General features: G+C 35.8%; 1 protein-coding gene across 2 annotated transcripts in view; it reads left to right on the forward strand.

The window, feature by feature from the left end:
• The window catches only part of LOC114257444 (formin-like protein 3), a 15,141-nt gene extending 2,345 nt beyond the window's left edge, over positions 1-12,796 (forward strand). The window contains exons 2-14 of one of the 2 annotated variants that reach the window (XM_082901790.1): positions 1-341; positions 756-879; positions 1,076-1,147; positions 8,415-8,456; positions 8,549-8,629; positions 8,727-8,777; positions 8,862-8,943; positions 9,034-9,128; positions 9,688-9,759; positions 9,853-9,969; positions 10,929-10,997; positions 11,076-11,142; positions 12,231-12,796. The exon at positions 1-341 is cut by the window's left edge and continues 1,419 nt beyond it. In XM_082901790.1, the coding sequence (XP_082757916.1) occupies positions 244-341; positions 756-879; positions 1,076-1,147; positions 8,415-8,456; positions 8,549-8,629; positions 8,727-8,777; positions 8,862-8,943; positions 9,034-9,128; positions 9,688-9,759; positions 9,853-9,969; positions 10,929-10,997; positions 11,076-11,142; positions 12,231-12,409 (1,149 nt within the window). In that variant the 5' untranslated portion in view covers positions 1-243 and the 3' untranslated portion in view covers positions 12,410-12,796. Of the gene's footprint in view, positions 342-755; positions 880-1,075; positions 1,148-8,414; positions 8,457-8,548; positions 8,630-8,726; positions 8,778-8,861; positions 8,944-9,033; positions 9,129-9,687; positions 9,760-9,852; positions 9,970-10,928; positions 10,998-11,075; positions 11,143-12,217 lie in introns of both variants that reach the window. The other variant, XM_082901791.1, reaches the window with a different exon arrangement.
• The last annotated feature ends 145 nt before the right edge of the window (positions 12,797-12,941 follow it).

A 12,941-nucleotide genomic window follows, 5' to 3' on the forward strand; every position in this document is an offset into this window, starting at 1 on the left:
ATAAGACTCCACCTCCTCTAGGACCCCTTCGACAAGGCTCCAACCCCCCACCTCCTCCACAAACACCAAAGCCTCCTGGTGCCCCCCCTCCACCTCCAAGTCGTGGTTTGGCACCGGGTCCACCACCACCTGGAGTAAAGGGCTCCAGTGCACCACCGCCACCACCTCCATCTACCAGGAGGGGAAGAGCCTCATCAGGTTCAACATCTCATGTAACGAGTGGGTATAGGTTCTATTCCTCCTATGCGGACTTCATTAACGCCCTTACATTGGGTGAAAGTTACACGAGCAATGCAAGGGAGTTTATGGGCCGACTCTCAAAAACTGGAAAATCAGACAAGGTATGTGGATTCGAAATTCTTATTTTAAAATCAGATTCTCCAATCTAGTTTTAGATGACATAGATGTAATTTTTGGAATTTCTTGAACCATTCCATTGGGATTTGCCTGAATCAGACATTTACTTTTGTTTACTTGTGCATCTTTGGATGTTTTCATGAGCTCAGTGGTTGGTCATAGTACTCTGCATGCCATATAGCAATCGCTGACATTGAACTTAGTGAAGCCTTTTTATAAAACATTAAAAATAACTAGCGGTTCCGTTCCTGTCACCTTCTCCGTATATGATAGGATGCATTTTCTGTAGGTTTAATTTATGTTTTTGGTTTTTCTTATGTCTTTTTTCTTCTTTTGTTTTCTTTTTCTCTGGTCTCTATTATAATTGTCTGAGGTTACATGATGAAATTTCTTGATAGGGCCCCTGAGATTGATATATCAGAACTTGAAAGTCTGTTCTCAGCTGCTTCTGCTTTGGATGGCAGTGACAAAGGTGGAGGTCGACGTGGTCCTAAAATCAATAAACCAGAGAAAGTACAACTGGTTAGTGAATATATTTTCTTTTAACTTTCTAAGAAATTGTTACAGCTAGTTATTCCTATATGTCCAGCATTTTATAATGTATCTTTTGAGAATGTCAATTTAGTGTATATGTCATGATTACAGAAGGAAGTCAATCAATATTATATATAATTTTTGTATTGTTGTATAAATCTTTTTTATATATTTTTTTTTCCAGGTTGATTTGAACAGAGCAAAAAATTGTGAAATCATGCTCCCCAAAATAAAAATTCCTCTCTCGGATATGATTGTAAGCAAATCTGTTTCTCTTCTCATTGCATTTGTTGCTATAGGAATGCAATTTTAGAGTGTAGTAGAATTGCAACTTTGATTTTTCTTATGGATTTCTTTCCAATTGCATCATTGTGGAAAGGACTCATAATATATTGTGAGTAGTCTATGATGGACATGATTGCGTAAGTGATTCAAAAAATAAAAAATAAAAAATCCAACATTTGTACGCGACAGGGGTTATCCACCCCCCCCCCCCCCTCCCTCTCCTTTCAAAAGGAGATATTGAAGTTATAAATTTCCGTCTGCTACTTTTTTATTCGGTTATTATTTGATGTTTTCTTTTTGAGTTGAATTTTAGTTTGTGGAAATTCTTGTTATTACTGATGCTAGGTTCACATTTAAATTCAATTTAATGAATGAAGATTTAAGTGAAGTAATTTGGTGGGGGTTAGCAGGAAGACTGTGCCTGGTTATTGTAGCCAGTGGGGTTTGGTTTCCTTCACAGTACTATTTGTCCGTTTGGTGCTTGATTTTCACTCTTGCTTGATTTTTACTCTTGTGAAGAGTGATATTACTTAAAGGCATAATGATGTGAAGACCAAATTGAAAGAGTTGTCATGGTAAGTGACTTTTCTGTAAGCTGGGTGGGTAGTGGGTTGCTTTTAGCATCTCATAGTTGTGATATTATTAGTTTCTGTTACTTTATTAGAGCTTATTGCAAACCTATACATTCTATATAAAAATTAAAAAGCTCTACCTTAGTTTGTAAATACCTTTTTATCCTATATAACTGAAACATGTATTCAAAAGTATATGAAATTTAGTCACCTTCTGTTGTCTCTGGCATTGTGGTTGTCAAAATCATGATCCGGATTCTAAATTGCAAAAACAATCCAAATAGTTGTAGAATCGATGTTATAACAAGATCACAAGTACGATCGTAGGTAGGATTGATGGGTTTGTGAATTTGCTCCTTATTTTTAATATGTATTATTCTTACTTGTATTTTTACCTTTTTTTTAATTGAAAGTAGAATCTCACTATCCTCGATTTGATCCACAGGATCCTCTCTCACCGATTCTAGTAGGATCTCAATTTTAAAAATTTTGACAAAAATATAAAATTTCTGGCCTTATAGTTAAATTATATGACCGTAGAATTAATTGCCCAGGGAGAAAACATCTTCAGAGAGAAAATAAGAAAAAATATAAAACAAAGAAAAATGAATCACTCACCTGCAAAATCTAAAAGGAAAATCAATATTTGTCAGAAGCAATCACTCTGTTTGGTTTCCATATCTAGAATTCACATTTTTAGAAAATTTTACTTTTTCGTTTTCCATATTTTTTTGTTTTCACTGAAGTTTTTTAATATTTGAAACAATTTTTTTAATTTTTAGACACACTTAACATAAATGCACTTAAAAAGTATATTTGTGAAAAAAATCTTTTAAAAATTCACTAAATACCAAAAATACAAAAAAAAAAAAAAAAAAAAGAAAAACGAAAATTTAGTACTTTTTTTGTATTTTTTTGTGAATTTATTAATTTTTTAAAATATTTTTTCTAAAATATTTTACTATTTAGATATATCTAAGTAAGGTGCTTCTAAAAAAGTAAAAAAATTGTGTAAAATTTAAAAAATATTCACTGAAAACAAAAAAAATACGAAAAACAAAAAACTCAATTTTCAAAAAGTTGAATTCGGAAAATTAAAAACAAACACACTGAATATTGTTTGAATTGATGAATGAGTTGCTAATGCTAACATTTCATACCATAATATATAGTTGTGCATTTGTAGTGCTCTTTATTATCATTTTATTTTTATCATGAAGTTCACTTAATTTGATCATGTCTGAGAATGTAGCTAAAATTGCTAGTGCTGCAGCGTCCATGTCTTTTGCTCTGTCTGATTTAAAGGCATTTAATCTCAACTTTGATAAGCATGTAATGTCTCTATTCATATCCTAGCCATAAAAGTGGACTGCCAACAAGCTGGTCCTCTTCTCTCTTTAATTTGAGCTACCTGTCAGTCATCATGTTGATTGAGTTTGATTTTTCAAGATCCTTCCATTGTGGACTTCCATGCTACGAAGTCCTTGAGTTTCATTGAAATCTCTACACTTGGTTGGAACTTGGAACGTTCAGGAAAAAGTGTTTTGTGTGTGTGGAAACACAGTAGTTTCATATGCATCAAATTTCTATTAGATTTTTTTTAAGGGGGTTCTAATCATAGTTGTCAAATCGGGATTCGTATCCTGAATCGAAATGGTTTTATACCGAATTGCGAATCGAATCGTGAATCGTAAAAATTTGGTAACTTTTTCTAAATTACTTAAAAACATATATGTAGACACCCCATTTTTGACCGTCCTCAAGACTTGGACGTCACCGTTTGAACACTCGGTGATCATCTATGTTTGTGTTCGTTTGGAGTTCCCGGAGGTCTCGGCTACGCGCCTTGCCTCAGGATCTCCGAACTCGACCGTTTAGTGTCTGGTTTTGCACCAAACACTTGCATTTTGCCTTGGAGGGGCAGGGAATGCCTTGTGAGGCATCCCCACACACCACCGGCAGTGGCTAGAGGCCACCGGTTGGTTTTTGCTGCCACCGGCAATGTATATTGCCGGCCGGCACTCAATTTTGCCAAAATGGCATCTTTGGCCGGCCGACTACTGTGCATCTGCTTTTGCAGATATTTTAAGACAGCTGTCTTGCTTTTTGCTCCCCTCCATACACGTGTATGGAGGGATCTCCCTCTTATGAAGCTTGTCTTGTAAGCTTTACAAGACAAGAAGTTCTATAAAGAGAGAGGCTCTCTCTTGTTGCTAGGGTTAGACACTTGAGATATCTTGAGAGAGCTTAGACAGCCATTTTTAGGGTTTTGAGTTCTAGGGTTAGAAACCATACACTTTCTATCTCTCTTTTTACCCTCTTGTGTGTGTTAAAGTGTGTTTGTGTCATACTATAGCACACAAACACATAGTGTTTCACCTTGACTTAGCTACTGAGGTTCTAAGGGGCTGATTTTGAAGTTTTGGTGTTGGATTCAATCCAAGAAGGGCCATTGGAGCATCATTTGTAAAGGGGTCTTCAAGGGTGAGAATCTAGTCCCATTATTCCCCATTTTTGCATCTTGTTTTTTCTTATCTTAAAATCGTTTTTGAGCTTGGTGTATAATACAAAAAAGTTCTGTTTTTTAGCCCTCTTGGTTGTTTATTAAGAGTGTTTTGTGGTTTGAGGGTGTTTGACCCCTCTTAGGCCTTGAAAGGCCCCATTTTGTGCTATTTTGTGCAAGTTTCGAGACTTTGGTGTTTGGGCCTCTTCACCACTGAAATCTTGAGGGATTTCAGTGGTAAAGATGGTACCTTGAAGCCTCCAAAAGGGGAGGGCCACCCCCTCTCCTTGTTGTCCTTGAAATGGACCATTTTTGGCCTCTTGAGGGAGCACCATGTTAGAGTGTATATTGATCATGTCTTGGCTATTTTCTAGGCTTAGTATGTCATAACATACCTCTGTTTTTTGTTGGTTTTGGTACTTCATGCATGCTTAGCATACCTACCATGTAATGCCTTGTTATTGCCTTAATATGCCCTAGGTTGTTAGCCCTTGTTCAAGCATGTTTTAGGCTTAGTCTTGTGAAGCTTTTGTGCATATTTTGTCATGTTTTAGGTCTATCCATAGTCGTTTGGGTCGGATTTGGCATGCTTAGTATAGCCCCTTTGCATTCCGGCTTGTTGGCCTAAAGTATGTGAATGTATAGCATGACATCTTTGCATTGATTTGGTGATTTGGGACCATCCACCATGTCATTTCAGTCCCATTTGCATGCCTATATGTTTGCCTTGAATGCCTCTTTAATGCTTTGGAAGCTTGTGTAGCATGCTCCATGTTTTGGCCATTGTGCATGCTTTGAATTTGAGCCACTTAGATGCCATCTAGGGGGTCCCCTTTGCAAGGTCTAGGTCTGTCTTGAACCTATTTTAAGTCCTCTTAGCCTTGTGAGGCTTGGTTGGCTTAGTCATGGTTCAAGTCCCTTTGACTTGCTTCAAGTACTTGGACCATTTGCATGCTAATGTTTAGCCTATCTTGTTGTTTGGTTTGACATCATCCTAACATGATTTTCAATGCTTACCTTGCATGCCATATGTCCATGATTGCCTCATTCAAATGTGCTTAGAAATAGCCCTTTGATGCTTAAGCATTTGGGCCTTACCATGTGCATGTGTGTATGTGTATTTTGGTCCCTTGTTTTGGTCATTTTAGCAACTGTTTTGGGCCTATTTAGAGCTGCCCAAATCATGTTTAAGACCACCTTTTCATTGGATTGGCATTGCCTCATGTTTGCTTGTATGCTTGCATAAATGCCTTGCCATGCCATGTTGCATCCATAGCTTGTATGCCTAAGTTGCATAACATTTTGCATACATGCCTTGTTCCTTGAATTGGTGATGGGAATTCGGCCTTGGTTTGTTTGTATGGTTTGCATTTCATTTGACATGAAAGTTGCATACTTGGTTCTTTGGGCCATTATGCATGGAAATGCGTGATTGGTGGTCTAAGAATCGAGACACATGTCCTTTTGAGTCACAACCATGATAAGGGACATGATTGGTGCATACATGCCTTGAATTGTGCTGCCATGCTTTGCCTTGCCCTCTGTTGCTGTCAATTGCAGATTCTGCAGGAACACTTTGCCGACCGGCAGTGTCAAGTGCCGACCGGCAATACCTTCTGTGCCGATAGCTTCACCAATGGCCGGTGGCCACATCCCACTGCCAGTGGCAATTCCATTCAGCCGGTGGTGTTCCCCAATGTCCAAGGGAGCAGTTCTGAGGTTTTGACAACCTCCAGAGGAGTGAAGGAAGGAAAACAGAGGCAGCCTATGCATGGCGGTGCATTTCCGAGTGGGACCGAGCGTGCATTGCATCTGGCTCTCCTCCCGAGGCGGTTTACTGTTTTTCTAGCTTTAGTTAATTTGCTTAGTTGATTAGGCAATTTGTAATATTTAATTAGCTTGCGTAGTTAATTAATTTGTAATATTTATTCGGTCCCTCCGAGTGAGGGAAAATCTGTAATAAGTGTGTGTGAGTGGTGTGTATGTCTTCCAATCCCCACTTCTTTCTTCCCTTTTACTTACCTGCTTTGGTGGTTAGTATTAGGGCACGTTTAATTTAGCATACCTTATGCTATGCATGCGTGCATTCATGCATTTGTATTGCATGCATTAGGCTCGGTACATCACGCAAACTACATTTGTACTTCAATTCACAAATTGAATATGTGACAATTGATCGCATTTCACATGCCATGTTTAGGTTAGCCGAGCCTGTCTAGATTGCATTTTTGTATGCGATGCATTAGCCATTCTTAACATGAACTAGGACATGCATGTTTGCTAACTAGTTTATTGTTTTGGCACGGAGTACTATGTGAGTATTTTCCTGCTTTAGCATCTTGCATGCGTGTGAGTATTGCCATGACAGCATGCTTACCATATGGCTAGATGCTTATGTGTTAAATTGCTTGAATGCCTGTGGGTGAAGGCTGGATTGTTTGAGTTGGGAAAACTCGTTGAAATCCATGTTTTAGCCTACTTGCGAGTAGCAAATTCCAAAGCGCTTTTCAAAACAAACGGATGTGCAATGCTTGTTTCCAAATTAGGCAATCTAGTCTATACTTGTTTGCTGTGCGCATAACATAGTAATTCTAGGCTAATAACTGGAATAAGAACACGTAACGTTTTCAAAAACGGATATCACGGTTAGTAAAGGCCGATCTTCGGATCGGGCGAGAGGGGGTGCTCATAGCTGACCTTCCCCAATCGTACCTTAGCTCCCGAACCGAGACAACTCCGGTGATGACGGACATGTGGCCTTCGGCACCGAGTCAGGGTTTCCTAAATTCTCCCATTTTAAAATATTTAGGTGGCGACTCTGTATCTGGCAAAGCAGTCCATGTTTGGCACTACTTTTCAAAAATCTGTTTCTCAAAACGATTTGCCGGATTTGGACTCTTTGGTTCAAGATTAAGAACCGTGACACAAAATCGAGTCCGAACTGTAGTAGCGAGGGCCCCCTTCGCGGGCGCGTGCTACAATATATCTACACATTTGGATGTTAAATATATCTTATGAATATAAAATATTTAGATTTAAATTAATGAAAATGTTGTTTTGAATAATAATCACGTAGTTTAATAGATAAGAAATTAACAAAAGTTCCTATGTAAGATTACCATCTTACCTTTTTTTTCTTTTTTAGATATTTCTTATCAACCATTTTTAATAAAGATAATAACCAAATAGATAAATTATCAATTTTCAAAGTAAGAATAATTAACAACAATATTGATATTTTGATAATAAGCATATATACTTGTCTAAGTAAAGTAAGCAAATAATAAAAAAAATTATTTAGAATATTTTATTTTAAAGCCTAAAACATTTTAAAAGGTATAACTGGCCTTACATATGTAATATTCAATTATATTCAATTTAATAAATAGCAATAGATAATTCATAGTGTAACTTTAATCTTAAACATCTTTAAAAGATATATTATGATTTTTTAAAAGGAAAAAGAATGAGAAGAAAAGTTAAAAATATGTTGGGTCTAACTGAATCTGATTGGATTTTATTAAAAACTCCATGATCGCTAAAATAATAACAAATCATGTATATATGTTGGTCATTTTGGTATTAAACGCAATTAAAAGTTATATTATGTCATTTTCACTAAAAAGATAGAGAAAAAAAGAGTCAAAAATATGTCGGACACACGAATCTCAAAAATTGCATGAATCGTAAAAAGTGAATCGAATCGTGAATCGTGCGATTCACTAGAGATTCACTTCCAAAATAGATTCATCCATAAATTCGTATCGATTTTGCAAAAATTGCGAATTGAATCGTGAATCGTAAGATTCTGATAACAGAGGTCCTAATGCTTTATTTTCAGAATGTTGTTCTAGCTTTGGATTCTTCAGCCCTGGACATTGATCAAGTAGAAAAGTACACTCCCATACCCCCTCTCTCTCTCTCTCTCAATTTGTTGGGTTTGAGGTGTAATGTGATATTTTGATGTCATAGTATGTGTCTGACTTAGGCATATGTTTAAAAATGAAAAGGTTTTGTATTAACTTCAAATTTACTCATTTGTTGGTTTCTTGAGCTATGGTACACTTTTATCTGGTGTACTCCTTTTTTCTTTTCTCTTAAGATGATTTCAAAATTATGTTTAACTATTTTATTTGTTTCTTACGGATTTTTCTTTCTTTCAGAACTACAATGGGACCAACGATATGCTTGGAAAGTGTGAACAGGTTTTTGTTTTGTCTTGATGATGGAGGGAAAGGAAGTGCAAAAATCCTGTATATGTATTGCTAACAAATTTTGTGCATGATGAACATTTCAGTTTTTCCTGGAGTTGATGAATGTCCTGCGAGTGGAGTCCAAGTTGCGAGTATTTGCGTTCAGAATTACTTTTTCCGGTCAGGTATATTGATCTGGGACTTTTTTTTGTGTGTATTATCTGAGAACAATGCTATTAATTATTTCTAGATGTCTGTGCTTATAGCTTCAAACTTGTTCAGATGAATGACTTAAGATGTAACCTGAACACAATTAACGCTGCTGCTAGAGAGGTACTTCCTTTTATTTAGGGTTTGAGAAGTTAGTACTAGAGAGAGATCATTTTCAGTACCTTCATATCATACCCGTTATTGTAGGTAAAAGATTCTGCGAAATTGCGTCAAGTAATGCAGACGATTCTCACTTTAGGAAATGCATTGAACAAAGGCACTGCTCGAGGTATTATTCTGTGAGATTGAAGTTTGTTATGATCTGTAATATTTTGTTTAGTGGAAAGCTTTGGCATTGGTGTCCTCCTTTGTATTTCAGGATCTGCCATAGGATTCAAATTGGACAGTCTACTTAAGCTATCTGATACTCGTGCAAGGAACAATAAAATGACATTGATGCATTATTTGTGCAAGGTCGGAATGTCAAAATTCTCACTTCAAAAATGCCTCATTGAATTTTTATTTGCATATGTATGAATTATTTTATAGTTAAAGATGACTTATCTTGCCGAGTTCACCATCATTTAAGTCAGTAATCACTCAATCATAGCGACCTCAGGAGCTTGATTTATGCCCAGGAGTAGGCATACAATGTTTTCTATAAAAGAGAACAATTTATACATATGCTTGAAAGGAAAAATGCTCACTCTTCTTTTTGAAAAGGAATTTTGGTTACTACTTGCTAGATATTTGTCTGATAACGTGTAACACTGAAGTTTTCTTTATGAAACAAAATTTGTTTATCTGACATTCTTGAGTTTTTAGAGAGTAATTTTGTATGTACAAATTTATAATGGTTCTTTCAATTGGTTTGCATGTATTAACTATTTTCTCTTCTTGAATAGTTCACCATATTTGTTTAACAGCTTCCATTTTGTTGTGCATGTTCAACATCATTTTTGTATTTTATTCTTCCAATGTTTCGTTGAATTCTTGTGTGATGCTATGTCAAGTGCTTTCCTGTCTTCATTAGCTCATTGTCGAGAAGATGCCAGAGTTGCTGGATTTTGATAAGGATCTCGTTTATTTGGAAGCAGCCTCTAAGGTTTGCATTTTTCTTAATGTAATATGTGAATAGGGTGTCTCTAGTTGATTTGTACAATTTATTGCTTGTTCCATCTGCATATCAAATGGCCAGATCCAATTGAAGTCTTTAGCTGAAGAAATGCAAGCTGTGAGTAAAGGTCTTGAAAAGGTTGAGCAGGAACTCACTGCTTCAGAGAATGATGGTGCCATCTCTGCAAGCTTCCAAAAGGTAGGAGACATACTTGGGACACTAGGTTACTCTTTCTTTTTTATTTTATTTTATTTATTTATTTTTTTTCTAGATTTATGTTGGATCTTCATAGATGTACATAATTCTAGTTTCATGACAAAACTGGTGTATGTTTGTTGACGGTGATGCTAAGATATAAGATAAATGGGATTTGCCAATACTGAAATTTTAATCTTAGTGGAAAATTCAGTAGTAAATTTGGTTTTATTTCACTGAGGAATATTAGCCATGCTAACATTAAGTTGATGATGGTGCGGTAATCGATTAGAATAATTGAAAAGTGGACTTGGCAGAAATTTTCTAGTGGAACTTTTAGTTGAGGTTGGGAGAGTGTGGTACAGAGGCTCGGTCCCTGTTATCAAAGTAAAAAATCACTTTTAAACAATTACTAAAAAGCCTATAACCAAAAAGCCTAAAAGTCAAAAAGTTGTTTGGCATAACCTTGTTTGGCATGTGCTTGTTTTAGCCTAAAAGTCAAAAAATTACTAAAAAAAATCAAAAAGCCTATAATCTATATAAAAAAGTCAAAGATTTTCTTTTCTCTCTACTTTTTGCACATCTTTTTGTAAAAAATCAAAAAGTCATTCCAAACATACTAGTTTTTTTTTGCCTCATATTTTAGCTAAAAAGTCAAAAAGTCACTAAAATAGCTTGTTCCCAAACGAGGCATTGACAATGAAATCATATCCATATGGCTCGCACAAGAATCTTAACAGCATCATTTGTTCGTATGTTTTAGATTCCTGTCATGTGAGCTTGTGTTTTCTGGTTATGAAATTTTGTAGTTTTTTCCTTGAAACTATTATGGTCTCTGTTATCTATTGCTTCTCCTTGATTTTGAATGTCGAGTCTTTAAATTGCATAGGGGTAGAATTACAAAAAGAAAAAAAAATGTTTGTTTTTAATGCAAAGCTAAGAATCAGTACTCGACCTTTCAGGCCTTGAAGAATTTCCTTGATACTGCTAAAGCTGAAGTAAGGTCACTTATCTCCTTGTACTCTGAAGTGGTGAGCCTTCTTTTCTTTCTTTTGTTAAAATCTACAAGTTCTTGCTTAGTTAAGTTCACTGACACATTTATCTTGTAGGGAAGAAGTGCAGATTCCTTGTCTCAGTATTTTGGGGAGGATCCAGCTAGGTGCCCTTTTGAACAAGGTTTGGTTTTATTTTCCACATTTATGTACTCAAGTAGGGAAGTTCACTACATTTCTTTTGATCTGCCACAAGGATTATGTTAGAGATGTATCTGTATGTAGGTTTAGATTAGATGATGGAAGTGAAAATGCTAACATAGTTCATTGCATAAGTCTAGCTAACTTGGTAAGAGCCAAATTTCATTGAAATATTTCTACGAGTGTTACCAAAAAATGCTAATACCTTAGAGATTTAGGTTTTGGAACGTATGTTTTGAAACATGGTATATTTTCTTTCCGAAACGGTGAATCCAAAGTGATAACAAATTTTTTTTCCAATATATTTCCTAAACAGTTTCCTTGGGAGGAAAAAAAATCAAATATAGTGAGCTAAAATCTAAGGAGAGGAAAGTTTTGCCAGGAAAAACCATGAATAGTTGGTTATAATGCTCATATAAATGTGTTATAACATGATTAATTTGAAGGAAAAAAGAATTCAATATAGAAACACCTTGAATTTTAATAAAGTATTTTATATAAGTCCTCCATACTGTGCCACATTTTAGAGAGCATGGGGCATATGCTGTTCTCGTTCCACGTATCAGAACAATCCACATTCTAGGTAACTTAGTTTTCTAATTATGAGTATAGTATGTGAATTTAATACGAAGAATTGGGTGTATACTATCATATTGTTGGTTACAACAATATCTTAAATTGTAATTTTGAGCGCATACTACTTGTGGACACAGAATAAGCAATGAGTTTTGAGACCATGATGGTTTTTTTTGGATTATTTCGTCTAGTCATGATCCTTAAATTCTATGTTAACCATCATATACAAATAAACTTTACATTGAGCATTAGACCAAAGTGGCCAAATGCAATTGCTTTATCTTAAACAATTAGAATCCTCGGCAAAAAAAAAAAAATTGCATGAAAAATAATTAAGCATGTCAATGCGGCCACAGAACCTCCAGAAAAAAGAGCCATGGAATTTTTTTGTTTTTTTGATCTTGTCTTCTATTGAATGTTTAAGTTCCCATTAATTTAACTCAGTTAATAATAGTTAGAAAATTTTTTGTTAATTTTTTCAGTTTCTGCCTGCAGTTACACAAATCTTGGCTGTCTTTGTTAAGATGCTCAATAAAGCACGTGACGAGAATGAGCAGCAAGCAGATGTTGAAAAGAAGAAATTAGAAAAGGAAGTCATGAAAGAGCTCGCAGCAGCCCAATCTGCGAATGATCGCTCAAAACCTAATTTTCGAATTCAGAAACATGGTCCTTGATCAGTCTGTACTAAAACGGCAGGAAACCTTACTAGCGGTGATGTGGAGGATAATATGTTGGTTGCATCTCCCCCAATATTCATAATCATGAATTGTGCCAGTTATTCCATGTTACATGTGGTGCCGTTGCGACTGACACTGCCTTCACTGCTGTTAGAATTTGTTTATGAAAATGTATGTATCCTCCGATTTGTATATTTACAAGCTTGGTCCATCGGCATTTTCAGGGCCAGTTAGCAGCCAGCTTCAAATATGCCTTCCCACCTCCATTTTATCAATTTTTATAGAACTATCCAATATGCAGAGGACACTCTAAATGTGATACAGAATGCCCAAATTGTCTATATTCAAGTTTCAAAACATACATGACAAGTTCAGCAACAAGTGGTTTTATCCATGGAAAAGAAATCTCTCTCTCTCTCTCTCTCTCTCTCTCTCTCTATATATATATATATATATGCATGTATATGTGTATGTATACTAGAAAGGTGACAGGTGTGTGAGCTTCACTCAATTTTGTTGGAGAATTACT

The sequence above is a fragment of the Camellia sinensis genome, chromosome 13 (assembly GCF_055761805.1).
Source record: "Camellia sinensis isolate YWXY chromosome 13, ASM5576180v1, whole genome shotgun sequence".
NCBI lineage: Eukaryota > Viridiplantae > Streptophyta > Magnoliopsida > Ericales > Theaceae > Camellia > Camellia sinensis.